The sequence below is a fragment of the Nilaparvata lugens genome, chromosome 5 (assembly GCF_014356525.2).
Source record: "Nilaparvata lugens isolate BPH chromosome 5, ASM1435652v1, whole genome shotgun sequence".
Taxonomy (NCBI): domain Eukaryota; kingdom Metazoa; phylum Arthropoda; class Insecta; order Hemiptera; family Delphacidae; genus Nilaparvata; species Nilaparvata lugens.
The window spans coordinates 28143570-28161364 of NC_052508.1; the positions used below are offsets into that span (position 1 = coordinate 28143570).

The 17795-nt window shown below is 33.9% G+C and overlaps 1 protein-coding gene across 12 annotated transcripts in view; it reads right to left on the reverse strand.

Moving 5' to 3' along the window:
- Window positions 1-17795, reverse strand: part of LOC111043752 (fibrous sheath CABYR-binding protein) — a 157246-nt gene that overhangs the window by 48546 nt on the left and 90905 nt on the right. For 10 of the 12 annotated variants that reach the window (XM_039428087.1, XM_039428080.1, XM_039428082.1 and 7 more), the window contains one exon: window positions 11225-11404. In XM_039428087.1, the coding sequence (XP_039284021.1) occupies window positions 11225-11392 (168 nt within the window). In that variant the 5' untranslated portion in view covers window positions 11393-11404. Of the gene's footprint in view, window positions 1-11224; window positions 11405-13245; window positions 13319-17795 lie in introns of those variants that run through there. The other 2 variants (XM_039428086.1, XM_039428077.1) reach the window with 1 other exon arrangement.

A 17795-nucleotide genomic window follows, 5' to 3' on the forward strand; every position in this document is an offset into this window, starting at 1 on the left:
AGGAACTGATTAATAAGTTCGAATTCAAATCAATTACTGAGAGTGAGAGGATTGGAAGCAGAGAATAAATGTCCATAAATTAAAAGCTAATCATTAAAGCTGCTGATCATTAAGGTCCACTTGAAGTATTCTCAAAATATTTGTTCTGGAGAGTAAAAGAATTAAATGTCAAATCAAATAAAGAATGATATGACCAGAGTATTTATTGATTACTGAGCCATGACTTGAATATTGGAGACTTCAACTTCAATACAATCTGCAAATCCCATGATTGATACATTTCCATTTTCTAATGATCTAGTAAGGCCAAGATAACAAGTTACTCAATTCAATTCTACACTCTGGATAAATATTATAAGACTATTATTTTAATTGAGAGTAAACTAGTTGCTGGTGAGTTGTAGTAATTTAGCCCAATTAATTTCTGCTCAATTTATTAGTCATCGAGTTAGTTTGGTTTAATGAGACGAAACTGGCAGACAAGAGAGCACCACTTGTTCAAATCCAAGGTCACGTGGCCCACCAGCCCAAATTGGCGGGAAATTATTGGCGGCAGCTTCAATGCCAAGATCACTCCCCATTCCATTCATCACATTATTACATCTTTTCAGTTCCACTTATGCTCCTTATACATCAGTCTCCGCTCGCCATGAATTGAACTCATGATAAAAGCTATCTTTTATTTTCTAACCTCTGTTCATGGTTGACTTCTTTGCTATACCAACCTCCCGGCGGGTAACATTCACTTCATAAAGATTACATTTGATCAAGAACCAGCCCGGGTGAGCAACTTCAACACATTCAGTTTTCAGTTCGTCAAGTTGCTGTTGCTTTCAGTAGGTACAGTTTTAGTTACTTAACTTGAGGTCCCATTAGAACTATGTAACTAACGCATTCTCAAATCCTAGAATTTTTGTCATTTTCCAATGAGTGTTCTTTCTCCTAGTAAACAATACATTCCATGAACAAAAACATGCTACAGCCTGCGCCGTGAACAGCCTTCCAAAGAAAGAGGTAGTGCGTGAAGGAATTCCTTGTCACAGAAGCCACCAGTTGTGTGTACTTCACTTTGTACACTTCTCAACTTATTGTCCACTTTCAAAGTGTCTTCCAAAGAAAATCTGTTCTCAGTTTGTTTTAATAATGAGTTTTATCTCTAATCAAGGTAAATTAGACGTAATGTGAAATCTAACAGTGAGACATATCTATCTTACAAGTACTAAGATAACGAGAGTATATGGCAGCTAACGAGAAATAAGAGAGTACTTAGCCTAACGAGTACTAATAGATTTCATTTGAAGCATTTAACTTATAAAACTTATAAAACTAGGAGCATTTGAATAAATAACAAGAAATTAATTTCTTCTCAGCATTGCTTTAAACAAGTATTGTACATGCCGTATTCTACATTCAATTATTATGATTGAAATGTAGTAGGCCTGAATCAATTTTACGAAATCGTATTATTTTCTATTCACTATCTATAAAACGCTATATTTTTATTTTTATACATTTGTTCTATAGATAGTGAATAGAAATACTATTTCGTAAAATTGATTCAGGCCTACTACATTTCAATAATAATAATTGAATGTAGAATACGGCATGTACAATACTTGTTAAAGCAATGCTGAGAAGAAATTAATTTCTTGTTATTTATTCAAATGCTCCTAGTTTTATAAGTTTTTATTATAATATGGTGTTGCTTCAAATGAAATCTATTAGTACTCGTTAGGCTAGTACTCTCTTATCTCTCGTTAGCTACCATATACTCTCATTATCTTAGTACTCGTAATATAGATATGTCTTACTGTTAGATTCGTCATCAATAATTATCAACCATAGTGGAATGTAATGTTGACTCATGATTTCAGAAGAATTGGTCGATAAATGAATTCCGCTTAATCAGCCAACACAAAAGTTGAGCCGAATCAATTATTCTTGTCTAGTCATCTCTAGACAGTCTTGCATTACTCATTATAGCTTCCAAGGAATGCAAAACAGTAATTACAATTAACATTGCTCATGATTTTGTGTATCGGTTCCTGTCTAAATGTTATAATAATGTACACTCTGCACAATTTCGTCTTCAGATGTCAATTCCCATCAAATTTATAACTATGAAGGTACTTTACTACATACTAAAGCGAGTATCGATACTCTACTGTCCACATACAGTAGCATAAATAAAAGATAGCATGAGTCTTATACTATCTTTTCTCCGTGTTAAAGGTCACCTCGTTTCGAAGAATACCTCAATATCATGAGTTTTTCTTGGAACCTCAAAATACTATAGGTTACAAAGGGTGGTTCAACTGTATTTTTCTTGCACTGATGATTAAAAAAAACATATTCATGTTATACAGACTGTCTCACAAAATGTGTAACTACAGAATCAACATGAAGTTTGCAACAAATTTTTTTCTCATATCGACCTTAGTTTTGAGATCTATTGATATTTCGATATTTTCGAAAAACGTGTATAACTAGAAAACTACCAGTCAAAATCTTCTTGTAAGCCGCCGATGTCGATCCAACTCCATGTGGTCCGGGAATATGGTAGCCGGAATCGTCTCTTCCAAGGGGTTATAAATTTAATTAAAAAATGAAAATGACTTCTGCTTCACAATAGCATCACGAAGTCTTTTAAGAAATTAAATAATTTACTTTAACTTTAATTTTTTACAAAATTATTAATAAGGTACTTCGCTCTAAAATATTTGGGGTCCTCTTATGGTGGCATCTGGCTGGCGAGTGCTGGTTCTTCCTTCTCAAGTTTTACAGATCCTCTTTCCGACTTTCAAATTAGCATAAAATTTAAATATCCCAATCCTCCGCCATTAAAATCAAATAGATCTTACAAAAAATGCCAAAATATTGCTTAGATTATATGATTAATAATTTCTTTGCATTCGAGCCATATTGATAACATAGATTACACAAATTTTTACACAAAATCTAGTACATTTATATAAATATATATAAATATTTTTGAATTGGCCTACAGTTGCCGCCTATTAACTGCCGTTTTACTATTGGTGCATGCAAATTTTATTAGGTATTCATGCGCCTGGTAACTCTTATTTCCTGAATACATTAAATTATTTTTATTTGGTTTTTTATTTATGCTCTTTGCATGCTAGTTAATATTCTATATATTAATATTAATTCCATGCTACCTAATAATTAGCCACGTGGACGGGTGTTTTTTCACATTGCACACCATCCGAATGCAATAAAGCTCTGCCAAGGGGTTTTGGTCAGATTCTACGTTCTTCGGTTTGATCGATCTCTAGGTCACCGATCCGTGAATACATCTATATAACCTCAATCTTCAAATATTTTATAAATAATCTATTTATGAGTAGTAAACTTCCTTCAAATCACTTTTAGGTTCTTGTACCATTTAGCCAGAACAAGCTGATGCTATCTAATCTTGTTTATTATCTGCTTGGCGATATTAGCCAATTACTTTATTTTTAGACCTATTACTATTTCTGTTAGGGCTTTTCATCTACCCAGATTTAAATATGTTACACGCGCCCCTGGGTTTGAATTCAAAATATTTGAGAATCACAATGTTTTTAATGAAAACCCACCCTTCAATACATTGATATACACTATACTTTATTTATAAATTATACTCTCCTACTTCTATCACAGATCGCAGACATATTTGCTGCATCTCCTTTATACCTTTATCAAATACAATAACAAATTCTCCTCCTCAACACACATAAAAATATCATAAATATAAACTTCTAAACGCACTCCTCCTGACAACATTTAAAACATAGTAATTTTTAAATTCGCCGCTTGCAGGGCCGCCAACTTAACTACACACATTTCATAATTCTCATAAATGATTCCTTTTAGACAATAATTTCGATTCATAAACTTCTGGGCTTATATCTTATAGTATTTCTTAGGTCTTAATATAAATAATTTTCTATACATCAGGTACAATACTTTCTTTTGCTAATGGCTCTTTGGTTTTGGTAACTGGCATTCACTTTAAGTCTTTTTCAGGTAACAAACGTGGCATAATTAAAAGTAATAAATATAAAAACATATAAATAAATATATCGACATTAATAAATATAATAAATAACAATAATAAATAACTCTTTGGGTACAGTACTTCTTTTTATAAACATATGTTCAACAGACATTACATTCATTTGATTTGGGTGGCTTTGGTCAGCTGGTCGCTGTTCTACAATTCATAGTGCTACATGTTACATCAGAATTTGCTATCGACTTTCATAACTAACCTAACTGCTCAATTTTTTCTCTTAAAAAGGTAATTAACAAATTTTAATTTTATTATCCCCGCTTGTGTCCTTTTTTATCTGATGTATATAATTTAATTACATATTAAAAATTGTTCTTTTCTTATTGCAGGCTTCTAACGGCTGGAAGGAATTAAAACATTGGATTGTTGCCACGAGGTCCTATACCAATATTAAATTTATTAAGGAAGGTTAGTAATCGGTTTGATAATAATGTTTTCCTTGATTTCTTATCGTATTATTTCAAATTGACGATATTGCATGTAAAAATCCCGTGGTTTACTTGCATCTTCTTGCATTCTGTTTGTAGATGTTGTAGGCTGGCTAGGTTATCTGCTGTTGATTTGTGAGGCTGTCCTATTGATAATTTTTCATCATAAATTTAAAGCCCTTGTATCTGGTGTATCTTTTTAAACAATTCCAAGCTTCATTTATACTAGTTTCTTTTAATCCATTCTTTTCCCAATTATCATGTAAATTTAATTCAACTTTCCTCTTATTTTCATCTAATATTCTTGATCTTGGTTCATTATAAATTAGTAGGCTCACAACAATAACTATTTTTATAATATTAGCTTTCCATTCATCAATACTAGATTCTTTTAATAACCACAATATAATATTTTCCATCATATCTATAACAAGTCTTTTATCCATATCACCGCCATTATAACAAACATTAAACACCATATACAAACATTTATTATCTTTTTAATAGCATAATCTCTCATCATATAATAACTATTTACTTCCATTTATTAATATAATTTTTATTGCTTCCATTCTTCTCAAACACCGTTTATCCTTTATTAGTTCCCACAAGTAATCCATTTTGTTATTGCCCATGCACGAATCCATATTTGTTCTATCAGTAGCTCCGTTTCTGTCATATTTCTTTGGCCTATTATTCCGGTCACATCGTTGATTGGCTCTCTTAAAACGTATGTGCCGCGGATGCATGCTCTGTTCCTGTTCTCCTCGGTGTTGGTTCGATGTCCTCCTTGGCCTCTTGAAGCGTGCATGCGGCCTCCATCGGCGCGCGCGGTTCCTCCTTTTCCTTCGCCTCCGGGCCTTATGATGCATGTTCTCCCGAATGCCGTCCTCCTCGTCCTGATGTCGGTCGGGTGTCCTCGGGCGCCTCCGTCTCCGGGCCTTGCGGTGCTCGCCCCTCTTGTCCGGTAGTCCGTCCTCCCTGGTGTCATCCTCTTGGTCCTCTATCCTGGGTTCCTTGGGGTGCCTTGGTGGGGTCGAATGGTGCGCGGGTGCGGTGGCGGTCTCTTGATGCGCGGGTGTGACGTTCAAAGCGGGTAGTATGGTGGCGGTCTCCTCCTGGCGACTGTTTATTTTTGGCAGTGGTGGGATTTCAGCATTATTATAGTGTATCGGTTCTTGTTGTAGGGTTGTGGCCGGTAGTGATTCTTCGGTGGCGGGTTGCTCTTCGGCGGGGAACAGGATACTTAATATGGGTTGATGTTTGCGGCTGGTTTTAATTGCATGGTGGGCGGCGTTTTTTAGTGGTAGGCTGTCTTGTATTGGCATCTGTTTTTCTAATATTTTCGGTTCTTCTAATAATGTTTTTGGTAAATCACTTCTGAATGTGGTGTATGACGTTGAAATATCCTGCTTTTCTTGGTTTGTTTCATTGGAGCTTGTAGGTGTTATATCGGGGGTATCATATAGTCCTGGTTTATTAGCTGTAGTTTTCTGTATATCTGGTGGCGGGTCGTTGGGTGCTGGGTTCCGTGTTTTTTGGTGATTTGATCTGGACGCATGCTCTAATGTGTAGTTTGTACTTATTTGATGAGGTGGCGGTTTGTAATTTTTGTCATAATTATTCTGAGTGTTATCATTATTTGTGTTAAATCGATCACGGCCATAATAATACTTTCTTTCATAGGTTTGCTGTGGATAATGGTTTGTTTGACGATTCTGAAAACTTCTATTATTCCAGCTGTTATTTTGATTATGATTATAGCGGCGTTTAAATTGAGGGGTAGATCGTGAGCAATCATATGGTACTGATTCATAATTTTGGCTGTTATATTGATTAAATTTTGAGTTATGTTGATTTGGTGCGTATCTCTGGTCGGAGCGGTGGTTTGATATTGCCATTGCAGACTGTATGCCATATAAATGATTTATCAACTGCTTACAATCAGTAATGGGTTGTGTGGCGAGTGCCATTCTAACTTGATACGGTAGCTTCTTTAAAATAATACTTGCTAATGCCGATTCGTTAATGGGCTCGCTCAATTGAGAATTTTTAAACTGTAGGGCAGTGACGAAAGTGGTACATGCACCGTCTAAGTTAGGGTTGAAATCGCATGATATGATGTCCGCTAGCACGTCCAACTGTTTACTTCTGCTCCAATACTGTTCCAGGAAGACAGCTACAAACTCATCCAATGATGTAAATTCATGGACTCTACTCCGAAAGAACATCAGGGGTTCGCCAATCAATAAACTAGTCAAACGAAGACGCCAAAAATTCCAAGAGGTGGGTGTTAATGATTGAACTAGTTTTATCTGATCTATAAATTCTTTAGGTTGGAGATAGCGGTCTGTATTGTCAAAACGGCCTAATTCATTGAAACTGTGTAGTGAATCAAACGTTGCTATGGGAATAGGCTCTATATTCTCGTGCGGAAATTGATGTATTTGACTTTCAAGTTGTACTATGTTTTGATTTGTATCAGAATTTGGGTGAGCTATTTCATGAATTTGCGAAGTGTTTTGTGCTGGTAGGTTATCTATTCTTTCGTTTAACTCACAAGTGACAGTATCTATTTTTGCTGTTAAATCGGTTGTAATTAGTTCTTGATTTTCAGCGGTAGATGCTGATATTGTGTCCGCAGTTTCCTTACCCGTTCTTACCGGTGTATCCTTCAATGATTCCCGCATTTCCTTCATTTCCGCCTTTAAGTTCTTCATTACTGTGGTCATTGTTTTTTCTAAACTATTAGAAAATGACTTGATCATCCCCTCTACTATAACCCTCCTTATTGCTTCTTGGGAGACATTTAACGGTTTATTACTGTTCACAGGATTCTTGGCGGTGATTGAAGATATCTGGGCGTTGGACTCCATCGCGCCCCCTCAGCGTCGATCTCCGCTACTATCGCCGTCTGCAGTGTGTCTGCTACCTTACTTTGCGTGGACGAAAAGAGATTCATATTTTAAAAATGGATTAAGTGTCAAGTGTTTGTTAAAAAAAGTGAAAGTTTTGGCCAACAAGGCATTAATAAGGACACAAATGAGGATAGGCCTATGGACATTACAAGCCAGGTAACCTATTTATTACTTAAGCTCTTATAATATAATAATACTATTCATTGATTTCTGACTAGCAGTTTAGGCCATAAAATATAATAGCTCTCTCTATAAAATATATTTTCTTTTTACAATAACAATAATAAAAAATTTTCTTTAAAACATATAATTTCTCTCTACTTAAAGCTCTTGTTTCCCCAAAAAGTAATACAAATTTTCCTTCGCCAGTTTTCCTCACAACTCGTATAAGTTATCTATAATTTTCAATATGGTTATTGACTTAATTTCAAATAATTATTCGATGAGCTTGGCTCTCATCATCAGTCCCACGTTGGTACGACATGTCTTTCTGTATCGTTATTCTTTATATTAAAATAACGATTAGCCTCCTGCTTGGCATCAGTCGGTAAAGCATGAGATTTGATATAATTAGGGCGTGGTTTTCTAATAGTATTCAGTCTTAAAAAATCTTGATGAGCCTAGATATGGGCTTCTCCTATAACTCTTGTAATTCAATAAATAATAAATATATATATAAATGATACTTATACTATAGAGATGAGGAATATAAAATAAATTGCACACCATGAAAATTTCACACATATATTACACAAATAATGCAAAGATCAATCGAGGCAAAAAATATATATAGAGCGATAAAAAATATAATATAAAAAATAGAACAATATTTGAAATCAATAAAAATATCACAGGCTAAACTTTATATTCTAGATTTGTGGCACGAATCATTACCATGTGCCTTTATCTTGAAATCATATGCATTCTTTGGCATGTAGCTGTGACATGTACTTGCTAATACTTGTCGGCTTGGATAATTCAATCAAAAATATGTGCTCTAAGATCAGCTTGATAAATTAGCCACTAATAATCCAAATATATATATATTAAAATCTCTAGTATTTAGTAGATTTATTTGTATCGAATATATATTTTCATCTCAGGGTGCAAGATTCGGCACCTGACGGAATAGGTAGAGCCATTCATCTAGTGAATTAGAACTATGATAAATTATCGCAAATTGTATTGCAAAAAATTAAATATTATATGCATATGTTTTAATAGCCTAGATTTCGTACTTCTTTGATTTAATAGAGATTTCTAAAATATTGATCTATATTTTTCTTTCAAATAAATACCTTTAATACTAATTTTACTTGCGCAAGTATTACTCTTATTAATTTCTCAATTTATAATAAAAACCCTTTCGGCGAGCTAGCTTTGATTATTAGATTAATTCGAAGCACTAGGGCGCCCATCACTAATTCAAATTTAATCACTCACGTGTCGAAAATCTTCTTGTAAGCCGCCGATGTCGATCCAACTCCATGTGGTCCGGGAATATGGTAGCCGGAATCGTCTCTTCCAAGGGGTTATAAATTTAATTAAAAAATGAAAATGACTTCTGCTTCACAATAGCATCACGAAGTCTTTTAAGAAATTAAATAATTTACTTTAACTTTAATTTTTACAAAATTATTAATAAGGTACTTCGCTCTAAAATATTTGGGGTCCTCTTATGGTGTCATCTGGCTGGCGAGTGCTGGTTCTTCCTTCTCAAGTTTTACAGATCCTCTTTCCGACTTTCAAATTAGCATAAAATTTAAATATCCCAATCCTCCGCCATTAAAATCAAATAGATCTTACAAAAAATGCCAAAATATTGCTTAGATTATATGATTAATAATTTCTTTGCATTCGAGCCATATTGATAACATAGATTACACAAATTTTTACACAAAATCTAGTACATTTATATAAATATATATAAATATTTTTGAATTGGCCTACAGTTGCCGCCTATTAACTGCCGTTTTACTATTGGTGCATGCAAATTTTATTAGGTATTCATGCGCCTGGTAACTCTTATTTCCTGAATACATTAAATTATTTTTATTTGGTTTTTTATTTATGCTCTTTGCATGCTAGTTAATATTCTATATATAACAAGTATTGTACATGCCGTATTCTACATTCAATTATTATGATTGAAATGTAGTAGGCCTGAATCAATTTTACGAAATCGTATTATTTTCTATTCACTATCTATAAAACGCTATATTTTTATTTTTATACATTTGTTCTATAGATAGTGAATAGAAATACTATTTCGTAAAATTGATTCAGGCCTACTACATTTCAATAATAATAATTGAATGTAGAATACGGCATGTACAATACTTGTTAAAGCAATGCTGAGAAGAAATTAATTTCTTGTTATTTATTCAAATGCTCCTAGTTTTATAAGTTTTTATTATAATATGGTGTTGCTTCAAATGAAATCTATTAGTACTCGTTAGGCTAGTACTCTCTTATCTCTCGTTAGCTACCATATACTCTCATTATCTTAGTACTCGTAATATAGATATGTCTTACTGTTAGATTCGTCATCAATAATTATCAACCATAGTGGAATGTAATGTTGACTCATGATTTCAGAAGAATTGGTCGATAAATGAATTCCGCTTAATCAGCCAACACAAAAGTTGAGCCGAATCAATTATTCTTGTCTAGTCATCTCTAGACAGTCTTGCATTACTCATTATAGCTTCCAAGGAATGCAAAACAGTAATTACAATTAACATTGCTCATGATTTTGTGTATCGGTTCCTGTCTAAATGTTATAATAATGTACACTCTGCACAATTTCGTCTTCAGATGTCAATTCCCATCAAATTTATAACTATGAAGGTACTTTACTACATACTAAAGCGAGTATCGATACTCTACTGTCCACATACAGTAGCATAAATAAAAGATAGCATGAGTCTTATACTATCTTTTCTCCGTGTTAAAGGTCACCTCGTTTCGAAGAATACCTCAATATCATGAGTTTTTCTTGGAACCTCAAAATACTATAGGTTACAAAGGGTGGTTCAACTGTATTTTTCTTGCACTGATGATTAAAAAAAACATATTCATGTTATACAGACTGTCTCACAAAATGTGTAACTACAGAATCAACATGAAGTTTGCAACAAATTTTTTTCTCATATCGACCTTAGTTTTGAGATCTATTGATATTTCGATATTTTCGAAAAACGTGTATAACTAGAAAACTACCAGTCAAAATCTAATTATAAGGATAAAGAAGGTAAGAGGAAGAAATTTCCAATAATATTCATATAATTTGTTCCTTTGTTAGAGGTTTTTGAACTTTTTATGAGTGCTCAAAGTTGAAAAAGTACATTTTTGCGTTCTAAGCCAAATTTCAAACAATTTGAACGCTCATAAGAAGTTCAAAAAAGTCAAAGGAAGACATTAAATGAATCTTATTGGAAATTCCTCTTTCGAACCAAATCCTTAGAATAAGATTTTTCTGATAGTTTTATAGTTATCGACACTTTTCAAAAATAGGTGATATACGGTATCTAGAGAACTAAGGTCGATATAAGAAAATTTTACTGGACATTTTTTGTTGCAAATTTCATGTAGAATCTATGGTCACCGGCTGTTACCCTTTATCTGAGCATCATGCAATATTCTGTATTTTCTTCATGTTCAAAGTCACCTTGTTCCAAAGAATAACTCAATATCATGATTTTTTCTTGGTACCTCAAAATACTACACAGTGTTTCGACTGTATTCTTGTTGCACTGATATTTCATGTAATATTTTGGTTGAAGCATATTTGAATGACTGACCTGTTCAGCGTGTGGAGCCGTGCCGTTCTGTGCGGGCTTGATGACGTCACCCTCCTCCAGCTTCTCGAGGCGGCCACCTTCGACCGCAGCGCCATTCTCCACTTCGCCCTTCTTCGGCGTGCCCGAGATGTCCACTGACCCCGACCTCTTGCTCTGCTTCACTCCCATCCTACCAACTAGCTGCAACACAACCAACAAACATATTCACTCATCAATCCAACAACAATTTCACATCACACAAAAACACAGATTTCACGCCAATACGAACAAATGTGTGACATAATAATTGTAATATAATCAATTTGAAAAACCCAGCATCAGTTGAAAATCATGTTTCTGGATTCAGGGGAACTTGAAACGAATAGAAAACTTGAAACGAATAGAAAACTTGAAATTGAGGAAAACTTGACATTTTTAATTAGCTATTAATCAAATAACAAACATCATGTTGAATGACAGTCAGTCAATCATCAATGGAATTATAAGTTGATGTTAGTTGACTATGATTCACTTTGTTCACTTTCACAAATTAATTGGGTACAATTAACTCTTCTACATTGTTCACTCTAGATCCGTGCAAATAAATTTGTTTTGGAAAGCAATACTTTCCTTACTTATGGTAGTAAAAAACAAATCAAACATGCTGACGAATGACAGTCAGCCAATAATCAATGGAATTAGAAGTTAATTTTACAACTTGACTTGGAGACTAACTTTGTTCACTAGGAACAAAGTAAAATTACTTGAGTTGCTCCTTCCTGCTAAAGATGGAGGCCCTATGCCCTGAAACGCGTCCAGACTTGACAATTGAGTTGTAGAAGTACTATTTTAAAAGTGAATAATAAAGTTTAGTTATCTACCAATAGTTCTAGTAAGGATGAAGATATTAGAAAATAATATTAATTCAATATTAAATATTGATATTGATATTAATTTTACTGGAAAACATACAACGCATTACAATACAAAAGCTATTTTGATGAGCAATATCACAACAAGACTTTTATCTTTGGTACCGTAATATGAAAAAATTTATAAATAATACACATTATTTGTAGAAAATCAATCACACATCAAATGTAATTAGAAGTGACAGCATACAATTAGTTGAGTTGAAAACCATCAATTAATGAATCAATATAATATATTCCTATTTATGGAAAATGTATCGTATAAATATGATATACTTGGTAAAAATGATAATAATTTGTTATGAGACTTTTCTCTTGAAAATGTTTTAGAGTGATTCCATTTCCCTGATTCATAAAGATTTTTGCTAATTTTTGGTAGATATAAAATAACCCTTCATCCTAACCGAATAAGAAAGATCAAAAATACATTCCGACCACTAGACAAAGTCGCAGGAAGAAAAGCAGGGTTGTATTTGGGTAGGCAAATTACAAATTCAGATGCCATGTCGGCTTATTTTCGAATGAGATGGAGATTAGTTATGCAAAAAAGAAATAGAACTGAAAAGCTGCCTACAGAAAAGCCAGAAACATCAAGGAAAGCCCTTTCTGAAAACAACCTCCAATTTTGAAAACCTCTTTCACCCTTGAATAACTCATTCCGCTCTGTTTTGCATGTCAAGCGACAAGCAGCTCGCATCTAATCTTGACATACGGAATGACGGAGAATGAAAACGAAAATCATGAATGCCGTTAAAAAAATATGAAAATTGTGTAAGATAAATCTCAACTGATAGATAAAAGGTTAATTAACTTTTGAAAAAGGTTTACTGGTTAGATAAATTGATAAAACCATCTAAATCAAAATGAATTTGATCTAATTAGCCAGCGTAAATATAATTCCTTTTAACATAGATAGCCGGCAATTGTTAAAGCCATCACTGTTCTTGGATAATTCTGATCTGAAACTCAGTATCTCAGTACGGTATGGACAGTGATGCAGTGAGAAACACAAATTCAGGATAAATAGATATATATTAAAAATGTTATTCCAGTCTTATAATGGAGCCTAAACAAAGTGAATTTAGATTAGAAATATAAATTAATACTTGCCGAACGAATGAAATCCATAATCGAAAATGTCTATGAGCAATCGAAACTTGCAATCACTGAAGGATGGACATCACAACTGAACTAGCTAACCAATAATTTCAGACTCGAAACTGTTCTTATCTTAACGGTTATCGGGTCATAAATCAACATTCAAAATTAGTCTAAACTTTCTACAAGAGAGATAAGAAACGATGTAATGACTCACAAAGTTTATAGAATATAGTATGTTTATTATACACGAGCCTAAACAAACGCCACATGCCCTTTGGATAGGCCATTGGAAGTTAAGTCGTTGACCTACAATTTATCATTTTTGTCAAGGAAAGATTCTTCTTATGGAAATTGAAAAGAAACTCGTCACACTAGGCGTGAGTACAGATTTATTGGCAGTTTGAATACCACAAGAAAAACATATTTGTTTACCAATGAGAGCTTTGTTTACTATTCTGAAATAAGCCACACTGTTGGGGTTTTGTTTTTGATTCCTCAACCTAATTACTATTTGCTATTGAAACATTCTGGTAAAAGATAAGAAAGAATAACAGGCCTCAATAGGGGCATGGTAATGTTTAGTCTGTAGAATGATGTTTGATATAAATAATGAGAAAACCCAGCAGGCATAGATCTAACTTATAGACTGCCTGTATCGTTTTAGAAAATGTTTCTCTTCATTTACTTCTTTGATAACATTAATGTTAATTAATGATAAGCGAACAAACTATTGAAATCTCAAAGTCAGATTCGTAAGAAACTCCAAAAAATTCTGATTGATACAAACATCTAATCATTTATAACACGATAGAATAAGGGTGGAGGTGAAGGAAAACTGAGCGAATGAATCCAAAATACCCACCAACCCTCGACTATGTTAACCAAGGTTGTAATGGATAATGCTGAATAGTCCTGTCCTTTACAGAGCAAATTACAAATCAAAATATCACAGGATCATCTAATAATAAGTTATCTTTAGAAAAATGTGAATAGTATTTCGGGTGAAAAAATGAATAATTCTTTCCTACAAGTTTTAAATAATTCATCCTCCATAATTTAAATTTTAATAAAAATTTCTTACATTGTTCATTTTAATGACACTTACATAATAGACATCTAGTCTATTCTAGCAATGGTCTACCGTTCTTCTTCATAATGGTAATCGATCATCATCGTAAACGTAATCATCATCATCATCATCAGCCCTAGCGCAGGTGTGGAATGATCACAGATGAACAACTATTACGTTCGTAAATTTTGAGGAATTTCAGTAGTGTCAAAGTGGAAATAACAGAAAGTTAAAGAGCAGTCGAAGCTCTCCCCTGGGGTCTGGGGAATAGTGCAAGCCAAGCAGTGTTCAGTAGGCAGTAGAGCGTGGGCCAATTATTGTCCGTTAGAGGAAGCCGTGAGAAGACAGAAACAGCCTACAGGGGGATGAGTTTCGAATGGGGGAAAAGACACTATATATAGTCGCTAACATTTTGTCGTACAAAAGACAATAATAATTGGTTAACTTGTAATTGGATACAAGTTTTAACGATATTAAAGAAAGGGGGAGCCGATAGCTCACTTGAATTAGCTACTGCTTCAGCTCACGATTATAGCTAATAAGAAGTTAGGGGAGATGGTTTAAGCATAGGCACATGGAACATTGGACAAGTGTCACAGGTTTTCCCCAATTTGTGTAGATGAATGAAATTTTTCCTTTGCCAATTTTCCCTATTTATTCTTGTTAGCAATTCTTGTAATTCATCTCTCCATATATTAATTCAATTCCCTTTCCGTTTACCCAATTCCTTCCATTGATAATGATCGGCAAATTCCTCAAATGTATTGCATCATAATTCAACATATTAAATGTTTCAATCTCAATGAACTTCTCATACTATGTGTGATTTTTTCACTGTTTTCCTGAAAATGCTTGGATTGAACGGATTCAGAATAAATTAAAAAAAAACTACAGTCCCAGACTAATAACCAGTTAGTATAGAATGCTCACTGCTAATAACTTGATCCGTGGACTGAAACACCCTTTCCACAGTATAAAGACACTACTATGCATAGCAATAACATTTGATCATCCAGCTATCTCAGTCAACCAGTCAGCAAGCCGTAATTTCACAATTATTAGCGCATGAGCAGTTTGCTTCCTTCTACCTTCGTCCGCCAACCACCACCAAACAACTACAGAACCACTTATCAGTTCAATACTATAACTACTTTATTCAGGACAAAATCTATCGTGAAATTAACTCACAGCTAAGATGAGTTTCAGTTTCAGATAGTCCTATTGGTCTGGGCCAGACCAATATCAGTCAATACCTTAGGAAATGATGACGAATCAGAAAATGATTGAGGATCAACATGTGGAAAAACTATTTGAGGAGTCGAGGAGGTTAAGTAGATGTATAGCAGAAAAATTACCTCTATTTACATTGTTATTGAAGTCAGTTTTGAATTTTCTAAATCTAAATTGATTAAAAAATCCTGAGTTGAATTTTTTATTTTTTATCATATCTTTTTATTTATTCTTGCTGATTTGAAAAATAAATTTATTTATTTCTTTTCAATTCAATGAATAGGGCAATAATAACACGTAAGTGAATCCAATTGAAACGAATTTAGAGGCTAGAACATATTTTGATCCGGGTGAAACATGGAGCTACAGCTGTTGCCTCACCCACAACCGAATTCCGATCCTATGGAGACGACCCTCAGACCCAGATGACGTCACGATATGAGGGTGTAAAGCGGGTTGGAATTGTTTTCCGTCGTTTACAAACACAACTGGAGCCTGCAAACAGACTTGAGACCAGTGCCCCAGCCAGATAACACTAATGGACGGACAGAGCTCGAAAATAAGGGATGATAAGATCTATCCTCGGTCTGTACAGTTCTAAAGTAACTCCAAGACTCGTGCATAAGCACACGTCCTCAAACTAGACTACTGTACGCGGCTTTTGATTGATTTGATTTACGAATGATACAGAAGGAAAACTGCAAGTGCATTCAAATTGAATTGTTTGATAATGGTTGAGAGGGGGGGGAACAGGAAACAAACGTAAGAGGAGTGTTACGAGACCATTATTTGACAATTTCCTCAATAGAAACCTCAACCTCTAAAACTTAGAGAAGGAAAACTTCATTCAATTACAATAATAATGTAAGTAATTTTTGACATCGAGTACATTACAAAGATGAAGGTGAAATGATGATATATGAGAACGTTTTTCATTATTTATATTATTGGAGAGCCCAGTTTATTATCACAAGGTCTCAGATATTCCTTCAAACGTCGATTCATTTTCAAAATAAGAGGAAGGAAGAAAAATTCATTTTTTCCTAGTTAATGAGCGGTTCATCGATTTTTTAAGCATCTAACAATAATTGGGGAGTTATGTCAGTCAGTAGATTGATTGACAAAACATTGATGGCAAATATTATTGACTGGATTGTTTTTAATTTCTAAATTTTAGAAATGAAGTGCATCTTTAGAGAATAGTATAGTAGGATCAATATAGGTAGGATCGGGAAAAAGCTATTGGGCCATGTTTGTTGAACTAAATCAAGAGAGACTGGACCAATCTAGAGAGCGGGCTCTTGTTCAAACAACGGTTTTGCTGCGTAGACGCTCTCTTTTCAGGCTGGGTTCGACGCTCTCTGTTGCTCTCGAAATCACCACTATGTCTCTTCCAGATAAGGGAGGCATCTCTTGACTCGGGAAGTCTCGAAGGGGGAGTGAAAAGGCAAAGTGCAGGCAAGAACAATATTGCCACTCAGACACAAAGACAGATAAAGAAATAGAAGTAGGAATCGAACCGAACATCAAGTGAGAGTACGTGACCAATCTACTGCCAACAAAACCAGACGCTGCTTCACATCTCGGCAAATTCACAGGGCGAATCTATCTGAACCTCCCTATTGTTTTCTATTACTGATCATGAATGAAATGATTGTATTATATTACATTTATCTGTAGAAGCATGAGTCTACAAATACATTTAATATTATGAATTGATTTAATATCAATCTTTGCAATCACCAATGTAAATTAGGACTACAACATATTCAAACTGCAGTACATAAGAATTATACTAGAGTAAAAATAAATTAGAATAATTTTAAAAATTTCGAAACAATCTGTAAATCTACTACGTCCAAGCATTCAGAAAAACCTTGCTGATCGTGAAACTCTATTTTGACTTGACTACTCAAAAAGGCCTATTTAATTTTAGTTTTAAATACTATAAAAGTTATATTTTACATAAAAACAATTTTCTGCACATAATTCCTTGATAGATTACCCTCAATTTGTCCTAGTTTGATGTACCTACCTCGAAAGCTGATAAAACACTTTGATTTTTTACAAAAAATGTTCAAGTTTATACATCCTTATAGTATATGTGGCGGTAGTCTTATTGATAAGTAATTGCAAATTTTAAATTTCTCAGTAAAAATTTCGAGGAAAATAAACGCTCAAAATCAAACGAATCAATCATCATGCAGCAGTAATATTGCATTTTATTTATTGAAGTTTTCAGTTAATCGCATAATAGTTC